General features: G+C 37.0%; 1 protein-coding gene across 2 annotated transcripts; it reads right to left on the minus strand.

The window, feature by feature from the left end:
- Positions 1-1,044: 1,044 nt before the first annotated feature.
- On the minus strand, positions 1,045-15,125 carry LOC139959333 (thioredoxin domain-containing protein 11-like). 2 transcript variants are annotated; one of them, XM_071956813.1, is made up of 11 exons: positions 14,970-15,125; positions 14,351-14,606; positions 13,545-13,758; positions 12,932-13,159; positions 12,086-12,292; positions 11,025-11,096; positions 10,050-10,178; positions 8,492-9,199; positions 7,788-8,015; positions 6,207-6,319; positions 1,045-4,959 (listed from the first exon to the last, which is right to left on the minus strand). In XM_071956813.1, the coding sequence occupies exons 2-11, from the start codon at positions 14,485-14,487 to the stop codon at positions 4,794-4,796; spliced, it is 2,202 nt and encodes a 733-aa protein (XP_071812914.1). In that variant the 5' UTR covers positions 14,488-14,606; positions 14,970-15,125; the 3' UTR covers positions 1,045-4,793. The 2 variants fall into 2 exon arrangements, with proteins under 2 accessions (XP_071812914.1, XP_071812915.1); XM_071956814.1 differs by having other exon boundaries at positions 14,893-15,044.
- Positions 15,126-17,412: the final 2,287 nt, after the last annotated feature.

Genomic DNA, 17,412 nt, shown 5'->3' on the forward strand with positions numbered 1-17,412 from the left:
AATCAGCACTTGCCGATTCTTAGAAGTCTTTGAGCCTGAGGTATGTAGGCAGCCAGCCAAAATTTTGGCAAGGAGTGCTTCAGGTCTGCTCAGGTAAAGGGGAGAAAGTTTAATAGGGTAGGTCAGTGGTATTGTTTGAGAGAGTGGGTAAAATAGGATTTAAAGGGGGAAAAATAGGAATTATAGCCAGTGGTGTGGCCAGGATTCTGCTAACGGAGGGGGTGGGGGGGTTATCCCTCACGGGCCCAAAATTGGTGGAATCTGAAAAATGGCCTGAAATTTGATGGGCCATAAAGTTTTGTGGGCCCTACATTTTTAAGCTTGAAAAGGTATGAGCTTCTGCACCATTGGTGCTCTAGTTCTCAAAGATATTTTCCGTTGGGATCCAAATAAACCTCGCCCATAATATGAATATTTAAAAGTAAGAACGTCATTGGCCAATACATAATACAACACCATGCTTGATTGTGTAGATTGTCTATGGCAGTTGTACCAGGGAGCTGTTAGAGTCTAGCTCGCTGGTTGTACCAAGTTACCAACTCGATGTTTGAATCTATTTTTAGCAACAGCTCATAACTTAACCTGCATCTCTGATGGTTAAATTCAAACTAGTGGGTTGGGGGAACTGTATGCGATTATTATTAAATGTGTAATTTGTCGGTGGACACTTTTCATTATCTGCAAATGTCCTTAATTACTCGCCAATTAACGCTTTTGGCAGGGAAAACACTTGGCTAATATCTTAGTTTGCTGTTTTGTGATTGATATATGTAAAAAACTTGATGGACTTGTCAAAAAGTGGAAAACGGCGACAAAACGCAAAATGCTGCTTTAAGTGTCTGGTGATGGATGTCATATGACACACGTCACACATCTCCTTGCTTGTTATCCTTTGTTTTGATATCACAGACTCAAACAAGAGGATAAAATACTTTAAAGTAGTCAATTGCTATTCACCATCTTGGATTCTGCTTTTAGGAATGGCTGCCACTACAGTGTACACAATTGAAATATGGAAATAAAAAACACAAATCAAAAAGAGTCTTTATAATTACCATGAGTGTATTTACAGAGATTTAAGGCACTCATATTTTCAATTATCAACATTGCACTGATTAGAGAAACCATCTTTGCATTTTAACATCAATATACTATGCTACCCTACAAACAATGAATATATACTTCAGACCTGCCAACCCCCAAAGGTATTAAACCTGGAAATTAAAAAAAAATAACCCTGAAGGTTGGTGCCCAAAACCAGGGAGATTTAAAAGACACCCCCCCCCCCACCCAAAGAGTCCCAAAAGTCAAATAAAATCGTCACTTTAACACAACTTCATGTGTAAGGTTACACATCTCCATGTTTAAGGTTAAGATTTTTACATGTGTGATTCGGAGGTCCCACCCTGAGACGCTACGTAATACATAGTAAATCTGTGAGCATTGGCAGGTACGGTACTATAGTAATAAATCTGTAACCGAATGGAGGCACCCCTTCATTGTATTTTAATCTACCACAAAACAGTTTTTTTGCATCTGAAAGTCATAAAATATGGTTCTCCGGGAAAAAACGGCAAAATCATAGCCCACTTTTGACATTAATGTTATGAGAAGATTATTGTATCATCAGGTGTTGACTTGAGCTGTACTGGTGACAGGTTCTATCTACACCTTCTGTCCACCCCCCCCCCCCCCCTCCATACACAACCACACCTCTCACTTCCTGTTCACAAGCCTGAAATCCTCAGTGTTGATAATTAAACTGCGTTAGAGCTGTGTGTCAATGTCAAAATAACACAGCTTAGTATCACAATTATTGCATAATTGTGAGAATTTGTGTCAAGCATGATTTTGCTTTGGATGCTTAAATTGTTCGAACCAAATACATTATTCTTTATGAACAATTATTTCAGTGGTTTTCAAAGCAAAACTTGTCCTATAACCAAATCAGTGTCTCTACAGCAGGGCATATAACACAGATACATATCCATACCTGTAAATTATGACCTATGCCGCAAAACATTGCACAACAAAATTTAAGTAAATTGTAGTACTCCTTCACCTGACAGGATATAAAGAAGCATGTAAGCCATCCGAACTACAGTAAGTGAATCATGAGGAGACATTTGATGAAAATTTACATTCACCCCAACCTCCGCACCCCACCCCTCCTCCCCCATCCCCCACCCTGGCACCCTTCTCTATGTTACTCTCAAATAGCATCCAGTAAGAACTTTAAAACTCAACAGAAGAACACATCCATCACTAGCACTGCTAGGGTTTTTACAAAGAGGGGTTGGGGGGGGGATGGAGCTCACTTTTTCTAAGAATGATCAATCAATGCTCTTCAACAGAATTAGAATCTGAAAACATCAAACATGAACTTGTCCCAGTGCAGCTTTATATCAAATTATCAAAATGGAATCAAGAGAGAGTGTTAGATGTGATGCTTGATTTGAGATGCACATAAACACAAAACACTCAGAAACACAAAACAGAGTTGTGATCTTTCCAAGTTCTTAACATACTATGTAATTTACATAAATATAAACAAATTCTTGTTTCTTCCTTCTTCATTGTACTGGGAGTTATAAAGTGGACTTCAAAGCTTCTACCACTTCATAATACTGCCAGTAACAATCTACAAAATTTAGTCGCGTTTAATTTCGTCGCAATTCAAAAAATTGAAACTTTATGCTGAAGAAACATTTTATAATATTCTAAATATACATGAAATCACCAGATAATAATTTCTCAAGAACAAACCAAATTCATCAAACTCAAGGCTAGAATTTATCCATATTCAATTAAGTCCCAACCATAATGATAATAATAATACTCAGCATTTATTTTTACGATGCGACCACAAATGTGGGAGAAACCTGCAAGGGCTTGTGGAATACAACTTATATATAGGGTGGCTTCCAATTCAACATTTTTAACCCAAATTTGGAATCTTTTCAATTTATAAAGTCAATTTAGCTGGGAAAACCGTAGATTGCTCTTGGAAGAAAGACCCACCTTACTCCTCCCGATTGCTAATCGTCAATGCTTCAAATGCCACCGCCGTTATCCACTCGGCCACAGCACAATTGGTTAATCATAAGGATTGAAGAGACTTGGTCACATTGAATATGAAACTAACATTTCTACTGGCATCATTTTCCTGGAAGTTCATGATCATCACTATTGAACTTTATTATACATCAAATAAGATAACTGATTGTGCACAAAGGAGTATATGCTGCACTATGCATTGAACTTGTGGCAGTCTATTGGCACCATAAGTACCTGATATTAAACAGAGATAAATATTAAAAGGAATCAAAACTCACAAACCCGCAAGGATTATATCAGACCTAACTTCAAAGGTTTACAAATGAAACAAATCAATTAGTACATTTATGTATTTGTAGGATACAAAGAATGAACAAATAAAAAGTCTCACTATTTTAAACTTAGCCATTTATTTGTATAAATCGACACAAATCTCTTACTTTAGAGTGAGGTGGGTATCCAAAATGTGCTTAGAAGATTATACTTGTCTTGGTTGGTTTACAGCACAACTCAAAGAACAACTTAAAGGAATTGTTTGGTGGAAGATTTTGATACATTGCCCTTGTAGTTCTTATTTATTTATTTCTAACCATGTAAAAATTGTCCCCATTCGACATTTTCTTCTTGTAGAAATCTGTTTTTTTTACAATGTTTGAACATATATTGGATTTTGATCCAGCTATATACTTTCAGACTCAGTTAGTTTAGGTAAAACAAATAAATATTTGAACAGCATTTGTTATTATAACAAACCCTGGTGAAGGATATATTTTGTATAGAATGTTTCTATTATATACTCTTTATACACACAGTTACACCAAATTGTGAAAAAAAAGGTTATTGAAGAACAATTGAAGTGACATCACTTTTACCGTCTGTTCCACTAATAAACTGTTTTCCTCCCTGTGACCTTGTTCAAATCTAATATAGATTTCATTTGTATTCTTACAGCACCTGTCATGAAACATTAGAATATACAAAATTTGTATACAGCAATGTTCTTTATTAACCCATTTCCACTACCTGCACCTCTAAGCAGTGACAAACCTTAAATCTGCGCCTCCCTAGTCAACTATGGAGGAATGCTTTGCACATTAGGCATGGTGTCCAAGGGCCTACTATTTTTAGGAAATTTGTGTTGGCTATACCAGTCGCTTTGCACCGCCTGGAGTCCCTGCCACACACTCCCATGGGGTTGACACACCCCCAGGTTAGGAAACGCTGGTCTATGGCATCTCAGTGTTATTGTTCAATGATAGTTTACACAGGTAAATGTGAACAATGACCAAATGTTATGTAAGTACGACAGCTGGTTACAAACCACTTCTACAATACCATTTCACTTGACTAATATTGGAAATAAAAGCAGCCAATGGTTTAATTCTTCGGTGCTTTTTTAACAAAAACCAGCCCTTCTGTACTGGATCACAAGTATTGGGACAAGCAGCAGAATTGTTTTTAATTTATTAAATTATGTTTTCTTTTATTTAATTATGTTTTCTATTACATAAAACAAGTAAATTCTGTAATTTAAGATCAATTGGCTTTACTTTATAGTATCGTAGAATATTTGTGATCCATTATCTGCCAGATTTGACAGATATTTTGGGGGAATGTATACATTCAATTTATTGACTCTGTTGGCATTGCAAAGAACCGAGATGTGAAAGAGAAATTACAGTCGGATGAATAATTATTACCTGAGAGTACCAATATCATCATCATCATCACTACCATCAGCTGCTGTGTTGCACCACAAATTGTACAAGGTGGGGAAGGGTGAACGGCTGTTCCTTGGGGTATATCACGCTATTTTCTTTGTGCTTCAGAGGGAACAGTATGACGGTGGGATAGGCGAGAGGAACAAACTCCCATGGTAGATCATTCTGATCGCCGTTAATTCTGCAAGTAAAGGGGAAAAAATGTGCGATAAGAACAACTACCTTGTAAAAATTTAAGGGAGCAAAGATTCAAAACAGGTGTACGATGTAAACTATATTTAAAGACCACCATATTGTTTTCTTCAGGAAATCCTGGGACTGATGTTGACCCCCCACATTGACATCAGGCGGGGGAGGGGGGAAGGGGAGGGTCACACAACACGTTAAAACACTTAACATTTTAAGGTACAGGTGGGACTTTGAGGGCATCTCAACGTTTTTAGGGGTGCTATGTTCATGGATGATGGTTAAATACCCAAGTTTCTGTAATAAATCCTCCACAAAACAGACATTTGTTCAAAATTTTCTGATTATTCAGAGCTATTTTTGCACGTTTAATTTGGAAATATGATATCCATTCTAGACACTGTTGGTACGTGTTGTTAAGATGTTCTTAGACTTTTGGATGTCTCGATTCTCACCGAGAGAGGTTATTCATTATTCGTGACAGTTTTTTGGGATGAATTTACTTTGGACTGAGGAAGTTACGACACGTTTTTACAACAGTTGGCACGATGGTAGAATTACAGCAAACAGGTGTGGTGATGTCATAATCTGACACTGCAAAAAAAATTGTTTGCTCTACTTAATTTTCTACTGTACTATTTTGACCTATGGATGAGTTATGCTGCAACTTAAGGGGATTTGATGTTAACGATATATGAAAATTATGCTGTATCGACAATGATGCATCTGAATGTCAAGGTAGAAACGGTTGGATGCATGTTGAAAAAAACACAAACACACATAATTTGTCGATGTGAATCTATGACTTCTTGCACGTTTGCTTAAATGTTGTTATCGCTACATTAGCACAAAGGAAGTGAATGCACACTGTACTCTGAAGAGTTTATTGTTTACAGTTCACTAGAAAAATGTACCTAATTAATGGTAGCATACTGCTTTAATTCTTGTACACGACCATTTCCTATTCTAGGTTAAGTTGAACCTGAGAAAATATCTAATGCAAACCCTGTCATCAAACCAATATTTCATTAATTTTTATAGTTACATAATATGTGAAATAAGACACAACATACAAAGAAAACCTGGATAATCAAAACTTAAACAATAAAAAGAACTGTTTTCTTGTCATGATGGTGGGTCTTAGTTTTCTAATGTATATGCTGAAAGTCAAATTCCATTTCTTCCAAAAATAACAGATGAATCCCAAGAGGAGTTAGAAAAATTCCTACGAATAATGCTTACCTTGCAATTACTATATTCTCTGATGATTCGAACAGCTGTGCCAGGGCTAAATATATATGAGCTATTCTTTTACAGGCTCCACACCACGGTGTATAGTATAGTAGTACAACATTCTGTATTAAAGAAAACAAATAGCAGTCAGTCAATTGAAAATATACTATAACCTCTACTACTCAGCCAGAATATGCAAATACTACACAGCCTAGCCTACATAGAGTTGTGTGTTCAATTAGTGCTATATAGTATGCAGGGTACATCCAGCCTACACAATATTATACAGTATTAAATATTATTCTGTATTAAAGAAAACAAATAGCAGCCAGTCAATAGCAGACATACTATAACCTCTACTACTCAGCCAGAATATGCAAATACTACACAGCCTAGCCTACATAGAGTCGTGTGTTCAATTAGTGCTATGTATGCAGGGTACATCCAGCCTACACAATATTATACAGTATTAAATATTATTCTGTATTAAAGAAAACAAATAGCAGTCAGTCAATAGCAGACATACAGTATTATAACCTCTACTACTCAGCCAGAAATACACAAATACTACACAGCCTAGCCTACATAGAGTTGTGTGTTCAATTAGTGCTATGTATGCAGGGTACATCCAGCCTACACAATATTATACAGTATTAAATATTATTCTGTATTAAAGAAAACAAATAGCAGCCAGTCAATAGCAGACATACTATAACCTCTACTACTCAGCCAGAATATGCAAATACTACACAGCCTAGCCTACATAGAGTTGTGTGTTCAATTAGTGCTATGTATGCAGGGTACATCCAGCCTACACAAAATTATACAGTATTATTCTGTATTAAAGAAAACAAATAGCAGTCAGTCAATAGCAGACATACAGTATTATAACCTCTACTACTCAGCCAGAAATACACAAATAATACACAGCCTAGCCTACATAGAGTCGTGTGTTCAATTAGTGCTCTATAGGCAGGGTACATCCAGCCTACACAATATTATACAGTATTAAATATTATTCTGTATTAAAGAAAACAAATAGCAGTCAGTCAATAGCACACATACTATAACCTCTACTACTCAGCCAGAATATGCAAATACTACACAGCCTAGCCTACATAGAGTCGTGTGTTCAATTAGTGCTATGTATGCAGGGTACATCCAGCCTACACAAAATTATACAGTATTATTCTGTATTAAAGAAAACAAATAGCAGTCAGTCAATAGCAGACATACAGTATTATAACCTCTACTACTCAGCCAGAAATACACAAATAATACACAGCCTAGCCTACATAGAGTCGTGTGTTCAATTAGTGCTCTATAGGCAGGGTACATCCAGCCTACACAATATTATACAGTATTAAATATTATTCTGTATTAAAGAAAACAAATAGCAGTCAGTCAATAGCACACATACTATAACCTCTACTACTCAGCCAGAATATGCAAATACTACACAGCCTATCCTACATAGAGTTGTGTGTTCAATTAGTGCTATGTATGCAGGGTACATCCAGCCTACACAATACTATACAGTGCTAGACTTTACTACAGCCAGACTTATATATGCATAATAATACTACTAACCTTAGAATCATCAAGTACAATCTCATGGAATGTGTCTGTTATAACCTCTACTATACAACCAGTGCTAGAAGATGATGATGACACACAGCCGGTGTCTTTCCTCCTGGCTGGAGAGCCACCGGATGTCAAATTACGACGAAGTTCTCCATTAGTAAAGTTAAGTAGAAATTTTTGTAATGAGAGGACGGTGACATCTTCATCAAGAGGATGTAAATAAAATTCTTCATACTGGAAAAAAAAGGAGAAAGGATCAGAATATCAATTTCTGAGGTTAAAATTCCAAATAGTGAATTCCCACTAACACCATACAATTACGATATTTTTATAATAGCCTGGTGACTTTATATGATACGAACAAATTCACTGCATTTTGAATAAACAAAATAAATTATATTGAAGGCAGCAGGTGGCCATTTTTAAATAGGAGAACCTGGCAATTTTGGACTGTCTTTCAGTTGGGCTTGTAGCCACTTTAAGAATGATGTTGCAAAGATAACTGTTAGCGACTGATCAAATAATTGATGAAGTGTGCAATGGTAGGAGGTTGTCTAAGTTTGCAAAATAAGAAGAAGAATCAGATGGAAACAAAACTCACCGTTAAGATTGTAATAATTTATTGTAAATTAACAAATTAATGAGCTGCTCTTAGACCTACTTTAATGTTAACTAATTAAAAAAAAAAAAAAAAAAAAGGAAACCCTTACCTCTTCATCAATAATAATAGCTACATCACTTCTCTCATTCAACACAGTTTTCTCAACTCCAAGCCTCTCAGCTAGGACTGAAAAGTATTCCATACGGACGGCAAAGAAATTGACAGAGACATCGGCGATGCAACTGAGACCTCTAAAGGATTCTAAGACCTTTGCCGACTCCCTATCATATAAAGTTTCACATAAATGTTTTGTTTTATCTCCTTGCCCGTGAGATTCATTACTACAATACACACAATCGTGGTCTACGGGGCGACTAGTTCTCCATTTTAAGGTCTGGTCGCAGACGTTGCTATGACGATTTACTAGGTTGTCTCTTGTGCAGCAGAGTTCACAGTGACTGAAAGGACTGTAGAAGTTATTCAAGTGTCTGCAGTTATTCGGAACTCCGAAGACGGTTTCTCCGAATAACGGCCACAGGGAATGGCAGGACTTGCCCGCGGTAACGGCACAGTAGTCCAAGTTAAAGCTATAAGAGACGGAAGACTGTTCGCAAATCTGGCAGACGTTTCCCCGGACTCTGACGGTCTCTGCGGGAACTACTGTTGCGAGTGACTGGCAGCAAGGCTTCGGTACGGTCGACTGAATACAATCCTCTGGAGAATGTGGACTTCTCTTCTCTTTTATGAACTTGATTATATCTTTTAAGGGCTCTTCCATTTCCTCGCATTGGTAATACTTCATGGCAACTTCTCTGAGCTGTGGGAAAGATCAAAACGCTGATGCAGTTAGTAAGGTTTCAAGAAGCTTTGTGCTTCTTATTAAAGGGTTAAAGTGTTGAAAATAAATGTTGGCTTTGTGTTTCATTTTCTTCAACCCTGACAAAAATAAAAAGCTCAATAACCTCCACATTCTGCAAGTGACAATATTTTCCAGTAAACGCATAAAACTCCCAATCTATCCATCATGCTCAGTTTCATAATATTACTCAGCATTACAAAGTCAAAGTGGTCAATTTGGAAGTGTGTGACCATTGAAGACTGGAGCAACCAGACCTTCCAATGTCAATGGCAATGGTATAATGTATCTTACATGCTAATTTTCCTAAATATTATTCATGATACCTTTGCCTACAACACATGTTTCATATCAACCCTTACTTCAAGCCCAAGAATGGTTGCACAATTCAAATTTACTGCTTTGGAATTTTGGCTTATATATGGAGTGTTAGCTCAGTGGTTAACACGGGTGCCTTTCAATCATAAGGTCCCGAGTTCGAGTCACTTCAAGATTAATGTATGTCGTCCAGTTACAGAGTTGTTGACAATTGACAATTCATAATCATGGATGTTAAATATGAATCTAAGAGACTGACTTTGGTCAGCTTGCATCTTTGATAAGCCCAATGAGGCATCTTCGCAGTTCCTGCTTGCAGGAGGATCTAAAATACAATACATATTAAGGAAAAGAGGTTGAGCAGATATGATGTTAAGTTATACACGAATCTGCTATTTGTTACGACTAGCATCATATTCACCAGCAGATATCACAAAGACGAGAAACGTATCAGAACAATATTTCATCGATAACAGACTTCATTAACACTCACCATATAGTAATTATTCTGATAGCCTCTGTCTTCCTCATCAGTTGTAAATAACAGAAGCGCTGGACCCTTCATTATTTGCTGTGATAATATAGTGCTTTTAACACCAGCAGGGGAAATCCATACTACTCTCTGTGGAAGGAAGGGGAAATAGTTACACATTTAGTCTAGTCATGAGTGGAGAGAAGGTTATTCTCGATATCTTCATATGAGAATTGCTTATTTATTTTCTTTTCCAATGTCTTGCTGAGAGGGGAGGGATAAATAATCCCAAGAAGTGGACAACGGAACCATTCTGCATGTTGGGAAAGAATTTTGTGGTGAATTTCATCTCAGACTCATTAGACTATTTTTGCGGTAATAAAATAAGGGGTTAATCAACGGTCTAGCGTGCGTTACTCACAGGATTAATGCACGATCGGGGGATAATGCAAGCGATGCACGAGGGCGGAGCCCGAGTGCATCCAGCGATAGCATTAACACCCGGAGTGCATTAATCATGTGAGTAACGCACGCTAGACCGTTGATTAACCCCGTTCATTCATACACTACCATTTGTGTGGGGGAAAAATCATAAAACAAAACATTTTTGGTTACATATAACCAAAGATTTATTAAAGTGATGCCCCGTAATTTTACCGTGCGTTACTCACAGGATTAACCACGGTCAGCTGACCTCAATGGACCAATAGGATTTAGGAATCTTTACTAAGTATGAATGAACATCTGTTTAATGCTAAAAGGGTAACGATATAAACTCTGCTAAATGTAATTGACACATTGAGAGACATTAATGTTGAAAACCCGACTAGATCCTTTCCACTACCGGTATTTAACATGCCCTGCCCTTTTGTTTTTTGAAAAAGCCAAGCAAAGTTTATGAAAAGCTTTATGATATTCCATTCAGATAGATTTTTTGAAGTGCATTTCATGATGTATGACAAGATTCATTAATTTTCCCTAAAATGTCTCATGTACCTGTTCTCTGGCTTCTCCATAAACAAACGACAAAATATTTGCAGCTTTAAATCTCTCAGTTGGTGGAAAAGTCTAAGAATGAAAGAACAACAAACAGACAAATTTATTTTCTTACAAGTGCAATGTACTGTGTGAATTCTATGAAGTTTTTATCAGTTCAAAACCATGCGAGTAGCCAGTTACGAATCAAAAAAGTTACCAACAACACCACGTTCTACTCCAATATTTCTATGCCAAGTAGGCTAGCCTATAAAACTTAGGCCAGAGGGCCAGCTTATAAAAAACTTTATAGCTTATATAAATTTCAAAATTTAAATATGTCACTGTCTCAACAACCACTGCGTGGCATGTGTTTTCAATTTTCATCCAAATATAAACTTATTTATAATACTTTCATACTAATTTGGTGATAAATTCTTTGTATAACATATTCATTGCATCATTCCAAACAGGACATTTACTCTTTTTCATCCTTAAATGTTGCTTTATACTTCAATTTTAATATTTTTTATACACTATATCTGTTGTGAAAGTGTAGGAAATCTATTCCAAATATTTATTATTAAATATATAGTTTGTTTTGATAAGTAAATTTTGTTATTAGTGCAACAAACTAACATTATCTATGGCAGAGGTCAAACTGCATATGCTCCCAGGAGCATATATTATTCTATGAGTGACAAACTATTAAAGAATGACCTCATCTAACAGTGACAAATGGAGCCCTTCTTTCAAATTGCCTTTCATGGCTTCAAGCCCCCATTGATTTGCAAGAAGATCTTTAGTGATTGTAGCCTCCATTATACAGCCCATGGCTTGTATAACTCACTTCCAGTTCATTTAAGATCATAAGATAGTTTAACCTTGGCATTAAAACTTTACATTCTTCTAAAAGTTATTAAGTGGTCTCTTTAACTTGCAACAGTAATGGAGCCACCATGGATATAACCCTTAGTCTAAGAATTATTACTGTAGTAATTTATTACAATTATTACAACAAGGTTAACAGCTCCCTTTTGTACAAAGACCTTATCATAATATGACATATACAAGAGACTTACTACAGTATAATTGAAATTCCTCAATAGCACCAATGATTGTGAGTGATTTAACCCTAGGTCCCTGGCGAGGTCTAATTTTGTGACTACTCCAAACGGTGTCGGGTGGATGGGGTCCTTCTCCAAGGATGACAGGGCAGCTTGATGGAAAGAGGCCAAACCAGGAGGGGTAAGAGTAGATGTAAAGTTGAAGTAGGCAATGGCAATAGTCTAGAGGGGGGGGGGGAGAGGAAAAACAGAGAGAAGTATGCAATTATTAAGTGGCTTATTTGAATTGATTTCTTACAGCTTAGAATATATAGAAATAAACTGATTGTTGGTATGGTCTCTAACATAGTCCTGTTCTTTTTTTTCTTTTTTTTTTAATAATCTTTCTTTTCTCCAGCTTTTAGAGGTAATTAACAGATTTTCCAACTCTCCAGTTCTGATAGCCAACATAGTCTGAACTTCTTTGAACTTATCCAGTCATTCTTAAGTGAGCATGTAGGAGGGTATACAAGATTGACAAAAGTTGTAAATAAATACAGTGAAAAGATATCTCAATGGTGAGTTGGTCATCAATTTGAATACAAAAGGAGTCCCCCATGTTGTCATGACTTTATTTACAATGTATGCAAGGTACAGCTTTAAACTGAGGTCACTTTCACATTGGTACCTTGAAAATCAATTTTTGTTTCACTTAGGGGACAGGGAACCCCTCAACTCAGACCCTTCCCACAGGACAGTAACCACCTTTTTCTCCTTTCTTCAGATACAATATGGTAACTGTATGATCATGCAACATTGTAGTACTCTCTAGAACAAAGTGTTCTTTCAGGAAAACTGAGTATTTGTTAGAGTACAACTTACATCATCCTCAGCCCTCAAGGCAAGGACATCTTCCTCTCTCTGGACGTAAGTGAAAGGATTTCGTAACTTCTTCAAAAACTTTCTCATCTCTGGAAGTTTCTGAATGCCTGTAAATTGGACGCCTTCCCTACCGAGCACATGGCCAACGAATATAGGATACATCGGTGGTTTCACTCTGGACTTGCAGCTCCCATATGGCCACCAGCAATTTACAGCAACAAAGGTAACCTGTGAATGGGAAAGAAAACATTTGAAAAGCTGGCCGCATAGCAATTTAAACACATTGTTTATTTCTTGGTAAGTTAAATCAATTTCATTGCATATAAAGTTAAGGTTAGCCATGAGATCTACAATATTTATTTCCCTTTCAAAGATGATTTATAGAGTACATATTTGTATCTGTTAGTTCATATGGCATACTGAATACAGGAAGTACATTTATGGTTACAAAGTTTTTACAGTACAAAGATTGCATGAGATGGGATTTGATCAATACGATTTGACTCTTGGAGTTGACATTTTCGCTAAATAGTATTTATAACATACACAGTCTCAACGCTGCTACAAAACAAGATTCATGCATTCTGTGAATATGTTAATGAGCATAAAGTACCACTTCTTCAAATTCCTTGGCGAGAAGATCAAATTCCTTGGCAGCATCCAGAGAGGCTGTATCCCAATGTGCATAGTACATCACCATCCACTCTTCCGTCCTAGACAATTTAATGAACTCTAGAGTTGCCTGAAGGTCTCCCAAGTAAAAATCTACCACTGGTGATTCATCTCCAAATAATGGAGCAGGAAGAGGAGGAGGCTGAATGTGTCCCCTGAAGGAGAAAAGATGGGTATTTGGGTACTGTGCAACAATTCTGCTTCAATTGGACAATTTTTCTAATGCTTATCATACCACTCTATACTGTTCACATTTTGAGGCACCCAACCTAACAGCACAAACAGTTCCTTAACTTTATTTAATGGAAATAGAATATTCATACTGCTCATACTGTCTGTGCAAGTGCTTTGAAGCATAACAGTAAAGTGTTTTGAAATATTTTACACGAATACCAACTGGGTAAACAATTTCCAGTACTTAGGCTCGTCTATTCAAATTGAGGATTTTGTGGTGTGACATCAACCCAATTTTCCAGACAACAGAAGATCTAGACTACTACAACAAATACTCTTACCAAATTATCCACATTCCTTACTTAACTTAAGAAATTAAATTGTCTTCACATTAAGATAGATTACCAACTCCTTCTCTCAGTAAAATTTAACTTTGGTTGTCATACATGAGTCACATGACAATATATAGCCAGGTTGGGTGTTGCTGAGAGAAACCAGTGGGCACCACAGTTTGGAAAAATTTCTCCAGATGTTATCAGTTTTACAGCACAGAAATAGCTGTTTATTACAAACCTGTTTTCATCAAATTGATTGACGAAGAAAAGAAGAGAAAAGGCCAACATGAGACTGACGGTTTCTGGATTTCTTGCCATGCTATTCAGGATAGACACTACCAATGCGTGAACTTGGCAAAATAGCTCCACTGTCATATCTTTTATAATTGCCAAATACTGCTTCAAGAAATGGTAGAATCGAAGTCAACCAAAGCAAAGCTATGAAGCAATTAACTTTACTAAGGATCATTTCTTCTGCTGATTGCAATCATGACCTGGGAAAGAAATAAGGCAAAAGATATCTCTAAATGTTTATCTTGTGAAATGTCAAACATGCTAGCAAATTGTAATGTAAGTCTCTTTAACTTTGCATATATGTTCCAGTATTTGGATACTCTCACATGGTATACAGATACGAGTATTGCTGGTTGGGTTAAACATTCAGCCTAATCTTAACCATTGATATGTAACTTTGGCTACCGTGGGCCTAGGCTACGCTTTAGGCCTAACCTAGGCCTAGGCTAACTTAGTTTAGGGCTAGGCTAGGCCAGTTAAGCTCACTGTGTTTCCAAGCCATTGTGAGTGGGATGTGAATTTGCTGAGATATCTTAATGAGTTGTGAAGTTTCATAGTCTCACCGCACTTATTCCTTCATCTACTGAGTACTGGATATGTTATATATCATAGGACTGTCTGTGGCTTCGCTGATCTTATCCTTACGTAGTATAGTGATTCCTGTAATAGTAGATGGGGGCGGCCATGTTGAATGTATACGGCTATGGTAGGCCATACGGGATATAATTGCTGTTTTAATGTCCGTACGAATTAAAATTATTACCGGTATTAATTCTATTAATTACCGGCATTATTTCTCAGCCAATCACCATGCAGCTTCATTTGCCAGTATTAAACATATTAGAGAAAGGTTTTAATTCTAATATATGCGGACATAAAAGCATTTATGTCCTTCATAAATACATTATGTGCCTGCAACACATAAATTATGTGCCGGTATCAAGAACATGAAAATGAATATATGCCGACATTAAATGGTATATCTACCGGTAATTTAGTAGTATTAATACCGGCATTTAATAGGCCATTCGCATAAGCGAATTTTGAGCTTGTCATATACCGGTATTAAATAGAATTAATACCGGCATTAAATATAATTAATACGGACATTAAATAGAATTAATGCCGGCATTAAATAGACCAATCACATCATTAGCCTAGCTAATTTATACTAGAATTTTAAATTTCTGCCCCTCAAACTTCAATTACTTCATCTCACAATTTCGATTTCTTCCAGTCATTTCGACTTTGTTTATTCTAATAAAACCCTTTAAAACCCGAGACAAAAGCACGGTCATCGCATCCGCGATCATGCATATACGTGATGAGCGGTTAAAAAAAATCTTCTTTTTTTTGTTCTCCTTCAATACGTGCCTAGAATCATGAGGTTGCGCCCTATACTGACTAATGGGCAGAGGTTATACAGTGAATATCGGTTAGACTGGGCTACCCATGCAGTCTCTGGCTAAGATGACTAAATTTCTTGAAAAGTGTGATCAAAATAAGCCTGCCTGCAATCGACATGAGTTACTTAATCGGAAACGAAGGCGTGTATTTCAATTTTGCCATTTGGTTTCTCTGAGTTTTCGTTCAGGTGATCATTTATATGATGTTCCATTCAATGAAACCACTAACTTTATTTTGACTTGACAATATTATTGTGCATACTGACTTATCTCAGTACTTGTTTGCCAAATTTAAACTTCGACCTTACCAGCTTACTACACTAAAAGCTCAGTAAAAATGACACCATATTCTATGCAATTTTCATATAAATATTCATTACTTTTATTGAGTTATCTGTCGTTAAGAATTTGGAGCCCAATAAAATTCGCCAAATTTATTAACGATTCCGTAGATTGTACGAATTTCAATCAAAATTTGCAAGCCCGCACAACTAATCATGCGTCAATCATACCCCTGTTTTCAGGGACGTAGCTAAGGCCTGGTGATGGGTGGGGGGGGGGTACGGTGTAGTGGCTGAAAATCCAACTGGATGGGTTTTGAAGCCAGAAAATTCCGACTCCTGGTTTGTATCCCCCCCCCCCAGTCCTCGCGCTACTCGTTAACGATACAGTCAGTGTCACTCAGACACCAAATCTTTCGCGACTGCACTTTTGTTCCGAACTTTTTTCGATACATTTGTACCCACTGGCACTCATTTCACAAATTTATTAGCCCCCCCCCCACCCCAACCAAATATTTTTTTGAAAATTCGGGCAATATGCTGATAACTTTTCGGGCACCTACTGAAAGAAAGATTATTTGCAATGTGTTTTTTAGTAGTTAAACTTATATTATTATTACCATTAATATTGCAACGACTTCCCCAATAATTATAACCAATATGGAAGGGTAATAACTCGGACATGATTATGTTATTGGCATGCGACGTAAAAACCGATGCATGCCTATATTATGATATGCACATTAACATGTGGAACGCGCGAAATTTTGGTTATATTTCTCGGGCAGGTCGTTATAGTCCCCCCCCCCCCCAATCAAATTGGGCTCCTACGCCTATGGCGGTATTTCTATTAGGCATTTTTTTAAGTATTCAAAATCATACGAAGTTTCTTACGTTGGAGGATAGGAATCGCGAGATAAAATTTTCTTAAGTGGCATGGAAAACGTGATAAATATGACTGATTACTAAAGGTCAACTTTGACCGAAATTTTTAGGTCATGCACAATCACAGGAATAAATGAATAGGCCTAGATAAACTAGAGTGCGACAGTCGGAAATTCCGACTGCCGCACTCCAATTTTCCAACTATCATCAGTTTTACCAAGTTTGGGGTGAGATACCCACACACCCTATAACTTTCAGTTTCGTGGCTAGCCTGTCTTGAGTCCATTCTCTTGAATCATTGGCGTAGGAAGGTACTTTTGAGTGGGGGGGCTGAAGACTGATGGCCGGCCTGGGGGGGGGTCCTCCCCTTTGGATTTTTTTTGCATTTCCAGGTGGCCTCAGATGCATTTTGGTGCAATATAGCACACTTCAAC

The sequence above is a fragment of the Apostichopus japonicus genome, chromosome 19 (assembly GCF_037975245.1).
Source record: "Apostichopus japonicus isolate 1M-3 chromosome 19, ASM3797524v1, whole genome shotgun sequence".
Lineage (NCBI taxonomy): Eukaryota > Metazoa > Echinodermata > Holothuroidea > Aspidochirotida > Stichopodidae > Apostichopus > Apostichopus japonicus.

Coding starts and splice junctions, on each gene's coding strand:
- LOC139959333 (XM_071956813.1), bottom strand. CDS start 14,487: ATGACAGTGGAGCTATTTTGCCAAGTTCACGCATTGGTAGTGTCTATC. Junction 9,200..10,049: donor ATCAGAATAATTACTATATG/GTGAGTGTTAAT, acceptor TCTTTCCCACAG/CTCAGAGAAGTTGCCATGAA. Junction 6,320..7,787: donor TTGTACTTGATGATTCTAAG/GTTAGTAGTATT, acceptor TCTTTAATACAG/AATGTTGTACTACTATACTA.